Genomic DNA, 17,443 nt, shown 5'->3' with positions numbered 1-17,443 from the left:
AAAGATGGTCATAACATAGTTGTAGGATGACTTCAACTCGATTCCATGAGATTAAAAATATCATTCACTTATATATACGATACTAAAATTGACATTTCAAATCTTATTATTTTTTAACAAGAAGTGTTGTGAATCGTTCCAAAGGTATTGTATAGGGCTAATGTTAGGTTATAAACACAATATTTAAGATGTTAAATCATTCCTTCAACTTTTTTGTCCTTGATATATAACCTCCGAACTAGAATGATTAAATGTGCATTATTGTCCTTTCCAAGTCCATGTGAGGTCCACTTATTCGTATAGATTAAATTTAAATGAACAGTGGAAAAATAGTTTAAAATACTTAAAAGTTAAAATAGATCTCAGAGTTTGGAAAAATTTCGACATGATCTTCCCGTAAATATGACATACCAAAAATTTAAAATACATACAAAAGAAAAATGAATCAAAAACGACGTTGCGTATTCAAAAGCAATCACACACAAATGTCGGCCAATCACAAGTTAACAATTCACAAGCAGCATTTCAAAATACAGCCAGCAAGGCTCGCAATAATAAAACTAAATACAAACTCATCATAACAATTTCAAATAACCAAACAAATACACGAGGCAACTCTCCGGTAAATAAAATACGACATAAAGCTGACAATGACTCGAAATAATATATATAAACTAACTGAGAAACTTCAACTCTGACAACCGAGAAATCATATCTCACTCATGAGCTCCACGGACAAAATCTTCGTCTGATGCTGCAAAACTAATTGGTTCTCCAAGTATGGTTTTTAAATAACAATTAGGAGGTGTTTTTTATGTTTTTATAATTGAAAGGTAATTATAAAATCAAAACATAATATCTTTCAACTTAAAAAGGTTTTTTAATAGAATAGTTGTTCAAATACATATTTTTACTTAAAACAACTCTTAAAATATTTTATAAGTTTTTTTTAAATATTTTCTAAAAATATTTTATAAGTAATTGTCTAAATAGAGTCTAAATCCCTCAAATATTAGTATAGATAATTCATCTTAAATTTTGTTTGGTGCAATAATTGTCTTTGCTTAGTAGAGCGATCAAACTGTGGTGCTTGAGTTGTTGTGCGGTTTAAAAGATTTGAGTTGCATCATTACCACTAGCTATAGCTTTTGGCAAAGCGGCAAGCGATCGGTCCTACAAACTTCACTTGGCATTTTTTTTTCTCTGCTTGAAACTCCCAATGTAGCACAATGACTTATAGAAAAACAAAAGAAAACCTACCAGGCCAGAAGAGCGGGTAATTTTGATTGACTATGTTCAAAATTTAAAATCATAAATATTTTTTGTACAAAGTTTTCATCAATCTCAAGATTTTACAAGAGCATTGTTTATTTACTAACATATGAATATGCGAAGAAAAAACTCTACTTTTAGAAAATAGTTTAATAAAATATTTATTTTATAAAATTTTGATTGCTTACCAAAATCGATTTAAAAAATTATAGAAATGCACAACACATCCTCAAACATACAAGTTTTTATTAAAAATTAGTTGATCAAATTGACGACAATTTATCTTGATGAATGATGATGGTTGTATTCTGTTGTTGATGCTAAGTTTTATCATTTTATTGAGAAGATTTAAAAATAATCAGATTTCCGTCCGATGGTTTATTAAGTCAAAATATACAGATAACAATTGCGGGTTTTCTCATTACAAAAAATAAATAAATAAAATACAGATTTACACTATAACAATAGTAGATCTCAAATACAACGATATCATATATAATGAAACGATCTCAAATGCAACGATCTCATAGATGATGAAAAAAATTCCAAACAAAATTCTTATTTTGTCTTTATTTAATTATTTTTAGAAATGGTTGTAAGTTTTGCGGGTTTTCTCATTACAAAAAAAAAAAAATACAGATTTACATTATAACAATAGTAGGTCTCAAATACAACGATAATACGATATCACATATAATAAACGATCTCAAATGCAACGATCTCATAGATGATGGAAAAAATTCCAAACAAAATTCCTATTTTGTCTTTATTTAATTATTTTTAGAAATGGTTTTAAATTTTCCAATATTTGGTTAATGAGGGTATATTATCGAGAAACAAGAAAAATGAATGATACCAAGGCACCGTTTGGTAACATGTATAAGTGGTTGATTTGTGTTGAATTCGGATTTAGTACCATGATTGGTTCGAGTACACGGTCTTTATGCTTGTGTATGGGCCCGTTACAAAGTACTGTACGACAGCTATTACTAATACCATCTGCAGGCCAAGACATGTTATGCCATCTGTACAGTTCCATGTACTACACCAACACATTTTACCAAAATAGCCTCGAAGCCCTACCATTTATTATAACATTGACCAACCAATCTCATTTTTCTTCTTCCCGAAGCCGTCAATGGGAGCGCTGCATCCATGAAATTCCTGTGAAGAAAAAAATTGGAATTCATCTACTACCTTCTTACAAAGGGTTAGATATTTTCGTATCCATCAATTTCACATAAGATCTGGTTAATTTGTTTGCGTTTTCTCCGAGACGAAGGAGAAAGAACCTACCTTTTTCACTTCTCTGTTTGTTTGTTGGTTTCGGTACATTTTCGTAGTACTTAGTTCCTTTTTTCTTACTATTTTTCTTGTTTTACATCTTCAATACTTGTTGTGATATACCTTGTTATTTGTTGTTCTGTTTTTTTAGTAGAGCACGTTAAATGGTTAGAACTTGTGGCATAAATCTATCTGTCATGGCTGAAGTAAACCGAGACATCGCAACATTTCTAGCGGTACACCAACATTTGAGCAGGTCCTTCATCTTCTTATTGCTGTTAACACGTTTTTTTACGAAGTTCGTATCACGTTCGCCTCGTAGATACCGTAGAAGAGACCCTTCTTACAATATTACAGGAAGAATACCTGGTCAGATAAACCATCTACATAGGATTATTGAATTAGGAGATGTGCAGTGTGTTTCGAATTTGAGAATGGATCGTAATGCATTTGCACGTCTTTGTTATTTGGTAAAAAATGTGAGTGGCGTAGTGGATTCTAGATATGTTCGTATTGAGGAGAAGGTGGACATGTTTTTATCTATTTTAGCACATCACAAGAAAGTTAGAGTAATTGGTCATGATTATGTACGAAGTGGTCAAACAGTGAGCTGTCATTTCCACGAAGTACTACGTGCGATTCTCAAACTACACCCCATACTACTTGTCAAACCAGTTCCAGTGGATGAGAATTGCTCCAACAATACGTGGAAATGGTTCAAGGTAAGTGTATTTATTCATTATATAGACGTCATGCATTTAAATTCAACATCTGAAGCATAGCAACCACAAATGTTTTTGCGACTAATTTGAAGTGTACGAACGACATACACAATAGGGTTGTTTGGGTGCATTGGATGGAACGTATATAAGTGTCCAAGTATCAAATGTAGACAAAGCGAAATACAGGAATAGAAAAGGAACAACATCAATAAATGTTTTGGGGATATGCAATCGTGACATGCAGTTTATTTACGCACTAACCGGATGGGAAGGATCAGCGGCAGACGCTCGTGTTCTACGTGATGCAGTTAATCGCCAAGATGGGCTAAAGATTCCAAGAGGTTTGTACTTAACCGTCGTAAGTGCTCTTAAGGAGTGTAAAACACTTTTCGAATTTGTAATTTGTTCTCTCTAACTCTTAATACTTTTGTGAAATGACAGGTTGTTATTACTTGTGCGACAATGGCTATCCAAACGTTGAAGGATTCTTGACGCCGTATAGGAGAACTCGATACCATATGAATCAGTGGGTGGGCGGTTCTTTTGCACCCCAGAATTACAAAGAGTTTTTCAACTCTAAACATTGCCATGCTCGTAATGTTATTGAAAGAGCATTTGGGTTATTGAAAAGACGATGGGCTATTCTTCGCAGCCCATCGTTTTACCCCTTGAAAGTTCATAATCGTATAGTAATGGCTTGCATTCTGCTACATAATTTCATTCGATCCGAAATGGTAGATGACCCTGTAGATGTGTTTGATGACTCATCTGTTGAACTTACAGAAACCGGCGATTTGGACTTCATTGGCAATGTTGAATCTTCTCCTGCATGGGACACATGGAGGGAAAACTTAGCGCTGTCTATGTACCACAGTAACTGATAAAATATGTTGTCCATGTATTTTTTTTTGTATTACTGCTATTTTAGACAATATGTCCAAGGTTGATGATTTATGTTTTCTGTTGTGCTTGACTTTTTATGCCCTTATTTTTGTGATATGTAAAACTCGATGTTGTTTGTGTATTTTAAAAAATTCTATGTATGGAGGTTCCAATTTTCGAATAAAATAGTCTACATAAATAATTCTGCATTGTACAGGGGTTATTATATATTGTTCTAGTCATCATGGATATTAGCTCACCTATTGGCACTGCAAATAGCACCGCCAAGAAATCTGAGAGAATTCGGCGAGTGTGGACACAGAAGGAGGATGAATTCCTCATTCAGGCACTAAAAGAACTAGTCAACGCTGGATGGAAGAGTGAAAATGGGTTTCGCTGCGGATACTTGACTGTGTTAGAGAAATCTATTGCCCAGGCTTTTCCAAAAACCCACATATTAACTCAAAGATACATGTGTGGAAAAGGACTCATGGTTCTTTGTTGACAATGCTTAGCAGGAGTGGTATTGGTTGGAATGAAACAGAGAAGAGGATTGAAGCCACAGACGAAACATGGGATTCATTTGTGAAGGTAATCCTTTGTTGTACATAATTTTGGGTTGCATTGTTTATTTACTAAATAAATACGTGCAGTGTGCATCTCCACTTTTTTTGTCAATCGTAAATGTAATTGTCGTGCACTATTTAATCTGTAATATACAAACAGGCTGATAGCAGTGTTCATACGTGGCGTTACAAAACATGGCCTTATTTTCCCGATTGGTGCGAAATATTTGGAAATGACCGTGCAACGGGACTGTTAGAGTAGGTGCCCGTCGAGCCAATTGTTGGCCGAGTGTTCACAATGAAACTCTATGTATAAGCAGTCTTTATTTTAATAATATTTGAAATTTTATTTTGGCACATCTTTATCTGTATACCCATGCTAGTTGCATAGATAAAGCCCTTGAATATACAAATAGTAGAAAGAATATGAGATGCTCATATGATGAGTATCATGAAACTCATATTTGTAATACTGTATATTCTAAACGGTTCCTAGTCGATTCAGCCGCCACTAAGAAGGATATAGGCCGCTCGAGTTAGAGACTAGTATCTGCGATGTGAGTACCATGTTTCATTGGTAGGGGACATTGTGATGTCCGAGCATGCAGATAGGTGCTCCTGGTAGAGTGCACTGAACAACCCTCCATAAAAGGACTTTCCAAGTGGTTCTCACTTATCGAGTGGAAAAGTCCTGGTTTATGGTTGTACACCATTAGTCCTTATGACCCGGGACAACATTGAGACTCTATGTGCTAGCGTTTCACTTTGACTTGTTTACCGACTCTTATGGGGTCATCAGGTGGCAAGGTTGGGTGATCCTGTCGAAACATATAGGAGTCGATGCATTGTAGTCGGGGATTCACCGCTTACCTTCGGGTATGGATATCCTATGTGTTATCATGTGTATGTAGGTTGAAATCTCTGGCTAGAGTATGGTGGTAATTGTGAAAGGGGTTTCATAGATTACACCATTGATGCAACTACGACATGACACATAGTATCGATTCATTGACAACTCTCGATAAACCAATGGTTGTCGAATCGGTCGGGATATATGAGTTGAAGGGACCGTACTGTACGCTAACCATAATTGAATGGTTCTTGCAGGCACTATCATTTGATACCTAGGAATCATGTAAGCGATGCTGCTAGGCGTTTAACATGATTGGTTGGGTACTATCAGACTTGAGTTCTGACGTTCTTGTTATCAAGGAGTTGATAAGTAAGAATAGAGCAATTGGGGTATACTCATATAAGGACATGTTTAGTCCGAATCACATGGAGATGTGAACCCACGGCTAGTTGTATCAATGAACCATTGAGGGCCACACAAGTGCTAGCTTTCTAGATCCCGTTGAGAAGTAAAATAGTTCAATGTGTTGAACGGCTTATAAAGGAGTTTATAAGCGTAAGGAAAATTAGAAGTATGACTTCTATGAGAGAAATGTAAATTTTAATTTATGGAAGTGTTCCTAAATTAAAAGTTGGCCAAGTGAATAATGTATTTGAAAATTGTGATTTTCATAAACATTATTATGGACTAAATTAAATTAATTCAAGTGTTGAATTAATTAAACACTAGTGGACCTAGTAGAGTCCAAATAATTAAATTAATTCAAGTGTTGAATTAATTAAATCACATTGAGTCTTGTAGAGCTCAATTTAAATAAATTATTTAAACTAGTGGACTTGAGTAAATTCAAGTAATGTTTAATTAGTCTCAAATGTGTTTGAGATAATTAAATTAAGTCCATGGATTTTTAATTGTTAAAAATCAAATAAGTCTTGCATGCATGGGAAGATGAAAGGTTGGGAGACAACTTTTTCAAATATCTAGGCTTGGCATTGGAATTCACATCAACTTTTTCAAGGACCAAGACAAGTCTCCCTTCCCCCCATTGTATACCACTATGGCCGAAACTTTGAGGAGAATTCCACCAAGTTTTCTCTCAATTTTTCTCTTCAAGTGTTGAGGAAAGAAAATCACTTCTCTTTGAAAAATCTTCTTATTTTTCTAGTGCAAAATAAGAAGGGTTCTAGCTAGTTAGTGGTGGGCTTGATTTTGAAGGAAAGGAGGAAGCTTGTAGATCAACTCATCCATTCAAGAGCTAAAGTGTTTACACTTTAGTTGGAGCCATACATCAATCCTTGTGATTGATAGGTACATTTCTTAAACACGCTATGAATGTCATTTTTGTGTTTTTGTATTTGCTACACAATATTATCAAGGTGGCCGAAATTTTCTTCAAGAAAATTAAAATTTTAAACTTCCGTTGCGCTTCCGGCCACCGTGACCGATCCCCTTTCAGGGACAACATGCTGAGAGCTTTGCAGAGGCCCTTCAAGGAGTTTTGAACATGACTGATGAGATTGATATTTTGCCCGAAGACAAAACTGGACCGAATACTCTCATCCAGGACACTGACGAAGCAGGTGAATCCATGTCGGTGTCAAATGCTCCTTCCGTGAACAAAGTTGGTAGTAAATCAAAGAACACCAGGAAACGGAAGAAGCATTCAGACGGTGAGCAGCTATTCATTGATGCCCTTAACAATTTCACTGAGATGTCAAGATCTACAATGAACGAATTTGTGAAGCGAATTGGCGTCGAGTATGATACAGTTAACGCAACTAAAGATGTGTTTGATGTGCTAGAATCAATCCCCGGACTTAGTGAAGATGATATTTATGTTGCTGCTGCATTGCTAGCAGAAAATCCAAAGCAACAGAATCTTTTGTTTAAAGCTCCTCAACATGCAAGGCTAAAGTTGGTTCGGAGGCTACTTAAGGAAGACTGAACTTAGAAGAACGTATTTAGAAGCACATTTCATACATTCAACTCCACGCAGGTTCTGAAATGGGAATGAATTGTTTTGTATTTTGTTCATCTACCTGCCATTATCTTTTTGGTTTGTTGAATGGTCTACGTAGTTGCTGTGGTACTCTGTTTTAGAAACCGTTGGATTTTTGTGTACATGAAACGTTTGTGGAATTGTATGAGTTTGCATATATTTTTTCTTGTCGAAAACTGATGAAACTGCACGATTACTTAAATTTATTTTTCTGTTGTACACATTGAATAAATTAATTCTGTCCCAAAGCAATAATTGGTTTACGAGGTTCTCCTCGTTTCTCCTGTCACCATTCTATTGGTGTTGCTCTCACGGTGTCTTCGTAGAGGGCCTTTGTTTTTCTTTGTTTTCAATAAATTTTCATTGTTGTCACTTTCGGCATTATTATTAGCTGCTGAAGAAATTGAGTTTGTATATCTTTGACTGGACAATTGAAGGTTTTTTCGAAACCTTTCCGCATTTTCTGTTAAGTTTCGCCAAGTTCGTCAATTAAATTTTCCTTGTTTTCAATCTCGGCATTTATATTGCTTTCGTACTCTGTTTCAGAAACCTTTCGGAATTTCATGTTAACCATGTTCTATCTGGTTTTAGTATTTGTTTGTCTTTGCAATTCAAATGTAAAGTCTTGGAACCAGTAACATTAACTTGAGTGAGTATGTACAATTGTTGGAACAAAAACAAAATCATTGATGCCTATACACACAAAAGCATAATGGACGATTGCACCCAAGACAAGTTGGTGATTAACCAACAACAAAAAAGGTTCCAAAACTAATTATCTTACCACGGATGAAAGATTTAGCCACTGCAGCTCAGATCACATTTAGATTCTTCATGGCATTTCATTTGTACCGATTCTGTCTTAACCACTGCAGCATGAACGTCCTCATTTGTACCATCGTCATCTGCATCATTCATCACGTCGACCCCTTGAAGATCAGTCACAATCTTAGGCTTCTTACCCTTGTGTTTTAGTGATGAGGAATCTTCCTTCCTGTTGGCAGAGAGTAAACCATTCCCAGCTGTAGGTGGAACATTTACATCCACTTTGGTTGTTGATGGAGGCATAGGGGTTGGGGAAGCCAATAAGACAGCTCCATCGGTTTTCAGCTCATTGTCAGCATCCGATGAAATTTTTATGATGTCGATTTCAGCTTCGCGTCACTTGATATAAGCTCAATAACAACTGGTACTAAAGCTTTGTAAGTGCTATTCACAGACTCCTCAGATGATACATCCAAATCTCTAGGCATTTTTCCTCTAACTTAATTTCTGGTGTTTAAAAAAGCTAACATGTCCGAGTAACAAATAAACAAGGAGTTAAATACAAGTAATACATGTATTTATGATGCCACACCTATTACCAATATTGAGATGTCCATCTGATCTCTTCCCAGTAGCAGGGTTTGACAACTACAATTTATTGTAATGTCCCATATCCACTGGAGAAGAGATAAATATTTAATACGTTGCACCATGAAATGGAGAAGCATTAAATTTGAGTTCAAATTGATTCACGAAATCAGAAGAAGCCCTATTGATACAAAATACAAAATAAGGGACACTGATTCGATTGCATTATCCTTCAATAGAAAATGTCAAAACCCGAAACTAAGACTCATACCTAACACTGCATCATTCTACAGGAAAATGAATGATACAACATACATGTACATTTTTAAGAGATCATACACATATTTACAATTACATTACTTTGACAAAATAACACACATTAGTAAAAATAGGAGGAACACACTTACGAAACAACAAGTGCACCCGAAACAGCAACAAATTTCCTCTGATGAAATAGGCATGGGCCTCGGGACCATTTTCTCACTGTCTCCGATTTCTTCTTTTACGTCACATGCCTGTGCAACAAATTCTTTTGTGGGGGCGATTGATTCTTTCTTTCTTGGGTAACAATCTTGAGTAAATGCGTGTTCCTGCGTTCAGGGACCTTTGTGATTGATACATGTTTGCTTCGTACCACTGCTAGATCCACTAGTATATTCCATTGACATGCTATTTTTGTTTGTGACATCATTTCCTTGATACTGGTCATACCAGATAAATTTTTTCCGATGGTTAAGCGATGCAGGGCATATGTAGTAAAAATCTCCTGGACGAGTGGATCTATCACCAGCCTTACGTAAGACATGAACCCATTGCCACACTGGCATTCAGGTGTAGGCTTTGTCTCCATAACAACTAAGCATTGAACATATTAACTCACAATACAGAATAAAAACATGTACTTAATTAAAGATATTTTCTTATAATCAGGGAATATGTACTCAGCTACTGAAATGTACCTTTTTAGAAGCACAGCAATTAGGTTTTCATCTAAAAACAATACGAAGGCTACATACGGTAAGAGATTACAAATATGAGTAATCGTTTACCGGCGCTACATCAGAGCGTACTGAAATTAAGCAACACTACAACAATAACATAAAATCATACTAAGATGGGAAACAGAAGGGCAGTCAATGTAAACCTGCATTTGGGTTTTATTTCAACGAAACTGAATAATAAAACCGACTGTTAAGTAGAAAGTATTCAACAACCTTTTTAGCCGACCAACTTCTTGTCTTCGTAGAGAAAAGCGTTGGGTTTTTGGGAGAGAAATAGGATTTCAGAAGTTGTGGAGAGAAACAGGTTACAGAAGTTTGGACGGTACAGGTGTGGAGAGAAAGAAACGTCCTCAGAAGGTAAGCAAAAGCATAAAATATAATAAATTTAAAAAAGACAAGGGGCTTTTTGGGTATTACCCATTTTATGTACCATTCCATTACAAACCTCACAAGAAAACCAAACATAATATATATTATCCATCATACAATAATTGTCCACAAGGTCAACTTTGTTTATCATCCTTATTAAGTTTGTTTAATTATACCATCCAATTAACCAAACGGTGCCCAAGGGTATAAATTAAACTAGATAAATGAGATAGCCGACAACAGAAAAGAAACTTATGTAATTGAGATGCACACGTTGTTTGTTTGTACAACTGGTTGGAAAAATAAGTGATAAAATAAAAAATCCGAAATGAAATAAACCAGCAAAAGGCAAAAAAAAAAGAAAAAGAGTAGATCTGTCATAAGACGGTCTCACGGATCTTTATTCGTGAAACAGATCAATCATGTCCATATTTACAATAAAAATTAATATATTTGACATAAAAAGTAATACTTTTTCATATATGACTCATATATAATATCTGTTTCACAAAATTGATCCATGAGACCGTCTCACATGAGTTTTTGTGTAAAAAAATGTGGCATTTTCGTAACTAAACAGTCATCAAATGACAAACAAAAACAAGGACTTTTGACATTTTCGTAATTAAATAGTCATCAAATACCAAAAAAAATAAAATTGATTGTTTGAAATTACCAATTTGTCTAACATTTTTTGTTATGATAAAAAATAAATTAAGATAAAATCGTAAATTTCTCTAAAGTTTCACAAAATTAAGCAACGGTTTAAATGAATCGTTGTTGTTTGTCCAAAAAACACGTTAATCGACAATGGTTTTCTAAAATCGTTGTCGAATGTCCAAAAAACACGCTAATAGACAACGGTTTATAAAACCGTTGTCGTAACCCATATAAGACAACTGTTGTCTTTGACAAGGGAAAAATTCACAAAGACAACGGTTTTCGTTAAAACCGTTGTTCAAAGGAAAAAAGACAACGGTTTCTGATAAAACCGTTGTCTTTTGAGTGTTGTTGTACATTGAATTTCTTGTAGTGAGTGTTGAACTTTTAATATAATAAGATATTAAAGATAATGGGGTCCTATTTTTTTTTTTTTAAAGATAAATCACACATTATTATGTTATTAAATGTATATAATATCGATTATCATGCACATTAAGTCTTCATTATCATACTAGAACATAATCTTTGATATATACTCCGATTTTAAAATCGATATATTCAAATTCAATTTTTTCATAAAAATACTAGTAAGATGAATTTAATGACATTAAATCTTTATTAGGAAGCTTCTGATTATAATTTATAACTAAATAGAAATAAAATTAGAAAATAGTTTTTTTTTAAAAAAAATATATAAATACTTATATCAGCTGAGTCAATTCCATTGGACAACATTTCTATAATAATTGATTCCAAAATGCCATAAATCACTTTGACATAAATTATGCATAGTTTGGTAAATGGGATAAGGGATTGATTGATAAATAATCCTCCTTATAACCATGTTTGGTATTTTTTTAAAAAGCACATGATAATATCATGTGCCCTTGATAAATAATTTTTAAGAAGGATAAAATATCACTTCTATTAGGTGTAATAATTGTAATCTAATGATAAAATACACTACAAATAACTTAATTATCCTCAATTTATAAATGATTTTTATAAATCTATGCTAGTAGGTAGAAATTAAAATCAAATAAATACTTTTATTTATTTTTATATATTATATAATATGATAATTATATAAATGAATTCGAGATAATTATATAAATAATTTTTATAAATCTCAATAAAATTATTAGTATCACTCGATTAACCTTAAAAATTGATATTTGACTTGACTCACAAAATCAAGGGTTCAATAATCATATTATATAATATATAAAATTAGGTAAAAATAAATAAATCGTGCAAACACTATCGGCGCATGAACAGATAAAAAATATGAACTCAAACAACAACTTTGAAATTATAACATTTATTTTTCATTTTAAAAACAATTACTATGTGTGAGTTGGGACTCATGGACTCTTGGATATTTATAATACAATTACATAAATACTATGATGTTATCAATACATTTTTGTTTTGGTTAATTTTTGAGTATTATATAAGTTAAAATATCCATAAATGAAATGTATGATCATTTACCATTTTTCGGTTCAAAATTTGAAATTTAATAGGATGTTATCACTACTTTTTAATTTTTTGTTAATTATTTATGTCCATAAATATGTGAAAATTTCCATAAATGACATATACGATAATTTACCAATTTTCGATTCAAAATTTGACTTGTTACCAATATTCAAAAATAACACATTATTGTATTACAATTTATATTATTATTGGTGAAATAGTAGGACTTTTAATTTAACACGTCCAAGAGTCCCAACTCATACATAGTAATTGTTTTCAAAATGAAAAATAAACATTACATCATAATATCATCCATTAGAGTACTAGATAACCAAGAAGGAAAAGTTGAACTATCATTGCAAAACACATGCGGACTCAAGTGAAACTTGATCGACCAAATTATGAGCTACCAAATTCGTCTTGCGACTCAAGTGATGAAAACCATCAAACATATTGTCATGCATCAAGTCTTCGATTTGATTAATTAAAACACCTTCCGGAACGAAAAATTCCGTTGCCGAATTCCCTGCTTGGAATCCTCCCAACGAATCTGAATACACCGAGACATGAGAAAGATGGTATTGCTTGCATAATAATACTCCATGCTGTCGGCAGATGTACGTACATTTAATGTGGCAAAGAAACGTGTTTTCTTTGAAATGTATTAAATGAGTTATTTGTCAAATTTAGCGGAAGTTTGATAGAAGACGGAAGACGTGTTTTATACGTGTCGCTCCCTCCCCTCATTTCATATCATCTCTTCTTCGAGTTTTTTTTTATTATCTTATAGAATTTGAGCGCTTAGTTCTATAATATTTGTGATGATGTGTTTGTTCTCCTGTATTAAGAGAGAGTGCGTTCTCTTTGGAAACACAGTGAATGAGTTGTACACTATTCTAACATGATATATCCTATAATTTATAATTTTTTTTCTAGATGTTATTGGCAAAATGATATCAAGAGATTTGCCTCAAAATAGAGAAATTCGATGGACGTATCACGAAACATATTGATTTTGTTATAAAAAAACTAAAGTAAATCAACAATACTTTTCTTACATTCCTTATTTTATTTGTGGTGACTTATTATTATTATTATTATTATTATTATTATTATTATTATTATTATTATTATTATTATTATTATTATTATTATTATTATTATTATTATTATTATTATTATTTACAATCAATGTTCTATATTCATTTTTTGTTAAGAACAACAAATTACCATGTCGTTTATGGAGAAACTTTGTTGATGACATTATCACATATTTGGCTACGATCGGTGAAGAGCGCTTGTAGCTTCTTCAAATGTTCTATAATCCATTTATGTAATTTGTATTTTAATTATTTGTTCAAATGTTCATACTTACTAATTTTTATCGTTAATTATGTAAAATAACCAAGGCCGATCCTAGCAATTTTTGTGCCCGATTCTCATTTTTTTGAAAAATTCTCTCACCTTGTGTTCATATTTTTAGTTCCATAACAACTTTTCGAATTAAATCAATATATTAAAATTAATATAAAAAATAAACGAATAAAAAGAGCAAACACGTCCAAAATGATAACTAAAAAAATCACCTTAGAGAGCAGATTTATACATTTCGCCGAACAGATTGTAGACAGATGGATTTGTAAGATACTATAGCAATACTACTGGTCTAGTGCTATAATACAAAATTTTAGTGCTCGATGAAGCAAAATAATCTTGTACGAGAAAATAAAAAAAGAAAACCAACCTCCAAAAATATATAGTCAGATATGGTAAAGAATATAGCGGAAGATTCGTGATTGTCTAGAACATGGTTTAGATTTTCTAGGGAATTCATTATTAATCGAATAATACCAAATGAATCTCAATTATAGGCGCGGCTGTGCCGCTTGCTGGCGACAAGAAGCAGGAGCGAACGTTTTTTTCAATAGGTTCTCTGTAGTCAAATATTTCATACGAACTAGTAGTGTTTGGACACGAGGATTGCGTGAGTTAAAAAATAGAGTCAAATATTTTGTCCACTAATTAAACATTGAGTAGGCAGAGCAATTTTTTTCTTTTATGCGGGTTAACAAAAAGAATGATTGTTATTTTTGTAATAAAAATATGGAGATACCAACCTACCAAAAGTAGTTATTATAATATTCATATTTTTAATAATATAATTATAAGAAATATTGAATATTGGAATGTGTGGAATAAAGTCTGAGGAAGACAATGACTTTGTTATGAAAAAACTTAAAATAATATATTTATGTTGGAAAAACATATGCTAATATATAATAAAATTTTCAAAAAATTATAGACTCCATAAAATAAATGGACTTGAGTCAATGGACTCTCATGCCTCTACATAGGCACGGCCCTGAAAATAACAGAACGTGCATCGCACGGGTGAAATGCTAATTTATATGAAAACAAAGTTTTTTTTGTCAAAATAGTAATTTTTCGTAAAAAATTATAATATTTTAAAAAGAAATTATTTCAGAATTAGTATTCAACATTTCCACCTACACCATGAATCTTGACATTTAGTAAATAAATTATTAAATATGAAGTCTCTTTGATTTTCTTTTTAAAAATTTGAATATGATGCATTTTGAAAATTTGAACTACATTTAAATATATTTATTATTATATCATTTCTTTAATTCTAATTATAGTTTTGAGTTTCGTGTTACTTTTGTACATCCAGCTCTTTAAAATATTAACTTAAATATAATTTTTTGATAATATTATGTATTCCAACTTTTTGAGGGAAACTTTCATCATTAATATTTTGTATATTGATTGTCTGTAAATTGTTATTATTGTTATGTATTTCAATAAAATTTTAATATAATTTTTATAACATGTTTCAAAAAAATAATTACAAATTTTAATCAAAATTTATTCATAATAAGAATTTTGAATTTTTGAGAAAAAATAACAATTGTTTAAAATTTTGATAGATAAAATATTATATGATTTTTTAAAATAATTTTATTATTGTAGTAACATTTCTACTTCAACAATATATCAAATATAATGATAAATAAGTGAATTTAAAAAATTATTCCATATATAGATGGTAACATAAGGTAATATTCAAACAACGTATTGCTTCGATTTTGCAATTTTTTTGACCTGTTCGATTTTTGCAATTTTAAAACCGTTGGAAAAGCACAAAAAATACTTTGATATTTTAATATAAATATATTTATGATGATAATTATTAATATGTTGGAATTTTAAATTACATCAAATAATATCATCAGTCAAATAATTAATGGTACTGATTAATTAATGATGTTGCAGGGTGACATCATTCAGCCGATCTAGAAGAATTGTCACCATCTGGTGTGCTGATGGAGATCGGCTCTTTGAAATAATTTTTGTAGAAAATAGGCAGAAATATAAAATAATTAACAAATACATAATCAATTTTATAAATAAAACAAAGGTATGCCATATTTTCGATGATACTTTTCCGTCAAAGATGGTTGAATTCAAGAACTTTAGATATTTGAAGAATAAAAAATTCATGAAACTAAAATTTTTGGTATGTTAGTTTTTTTGTTCGTGTTTGATGGATATATCATAGTTTATATCAATTTTTGGTTTACTTATGGTTTTTTATTAAGTTAATTTTTTTGTTAATGTTTTATAGATCTAACACGTTTCCTGTCATTTATATGTTTTTTTTCTAGATGTCATTGGCAAAATGGTATTAAGAGATTCGCCTCAAAATAGAGAGCACAAAAACTCATATGAGACGGTCTCACATGTCAATTTTGTGAAACAGATATTCTACATGGGTCATCCACGAAAAAATATTACATTTTATGTCAAATATATTAATTTTTATTGTAAATATGGATATGATTGATCCGTTTTACGAATAAAGATCCGTACGACCGTATTATGAAAGACGTACTCAGTAGAGAGATTAGGTGGATGTACTACAAAAGTTATTGATTTTTTATGAAAAAAACTTAAGTAAACATTATTTTTGTTATCTTTCTTATTTTATTTGTGATGACTTATTTTTTTTACATTCAATGTTATGTATTATTTTGGGTTAAGAACAACAAATTACCATTTATTTTGTGGGGAAACTTATAGATTTAGAGGATAATCATTGAACTACAATAACTCGGTTCTTGAAATATTGAACACCGATGAATTAAATCGAATTTGGTTTTAAAACCAAGAGGAAGACAATCAAAATAATCTTTCGTAGAAACCTATTAAACATCTTGTAAAATATTTAAAAGATATGCTAGTTGAATGAGTAAAATATTTTGGTTGAAGCATTTTATCAAACACTAGTAATCAATATTTTGATATTTGAAGAACACAAGAAATGCTTCAACAATGCAGCTTTAAAACAATAGAAATGATAAGTAAATGCAATAAATAAATAGACACGAATTTTTTTATAAATGTTCGAATATTAACAACGTAACTCTTACGTCATCCTTTCTTTCTCTTGGAAATGATCTATCAGAAGACTTTGATTTATACAATATATTGTACAAACTCATTTCAACTTAGAACTTATCTCTTGTCTAATTAAAACCCCTATTACACTCTCGATTGTAGATAGCAAGTAGCAATTTCACAATCTGTATAACGTTTAACGTCTTTTGTATCTTTAATGTCTTCGTTTAGATGTAAAAAATAATTTAATACCTTATTTTAGTTAAATGAAAAAGGATATTGTATGGAGATGAGAATGTATTGAAGAGCTTGATTAAGGTGATTGCAACCATGCACGAGCAAATTTAAAGATTTGAAGTATTTCACTCGTACAGTTGCTTGAAAGAGGAGTAAGTGATATCTATCTATACTAATCTATACTAATATAAATATATGAATTGAATTGTGAATTTACATAAATATCCTTACCTTCATTTAATAATAATTATTAATACATGTTTTCTTTTTCATTTTTTATTTCATAAAATTAAAATTAATTAATTAAAATTAAATTAATCTATCTATCTATACTAATCTAT

At 31.6% G+C, this 17,443-nt stretch overlaps 1 protein-coding gene across 1 annotated transcript; it reads left to right on the top strand.

The window, feature by feature from the left end:
* Positions 1-2,476: 2,476 nt before the first annotated feature.
* On the top strand, positions 2,477-4,590 carry LOC140828378 (uncharacterized). Its single transcript, XM_073191361.1, has 3 exons — positions 2,477-3,278; positions 3,394-3,619; positions 3,720-4,590. The coding sequence occupies exons 1-3, from the start codon at positions 2,721-2,723 to the stop codon at positions 4,157-4,159; spliced, it is 1,224 nt and encodes a 407-aa protein (XP_073047462.1). The 5' UTR covers positions 2,477-2,720; the 3' UTR covers positions 4,160-4,590.
* The last annotated feature ends 12,853 nt before the right edge of the window (positions 4,591-17,443 follow it).

This window comes from Primulina eburnea, chromosome 3 (genome assembly GCF_022965805.1).
Source record: "Primulina eburnea isolate SZY01 chromosome 3, ASM2296580v1, whole genome shotgun sequence".
NCBI lineage: Eukaryota > Viridiplantae > Streptophyta > Magnoliopsida > Lamiales > Gesneriaceae > Primulina > Primulina eburnea.
The sequence above is the reverse complement of the archived record's forward strand: the minus strand, read 5'-3'. Positions and strand labels throughout refer to the sequence as shown.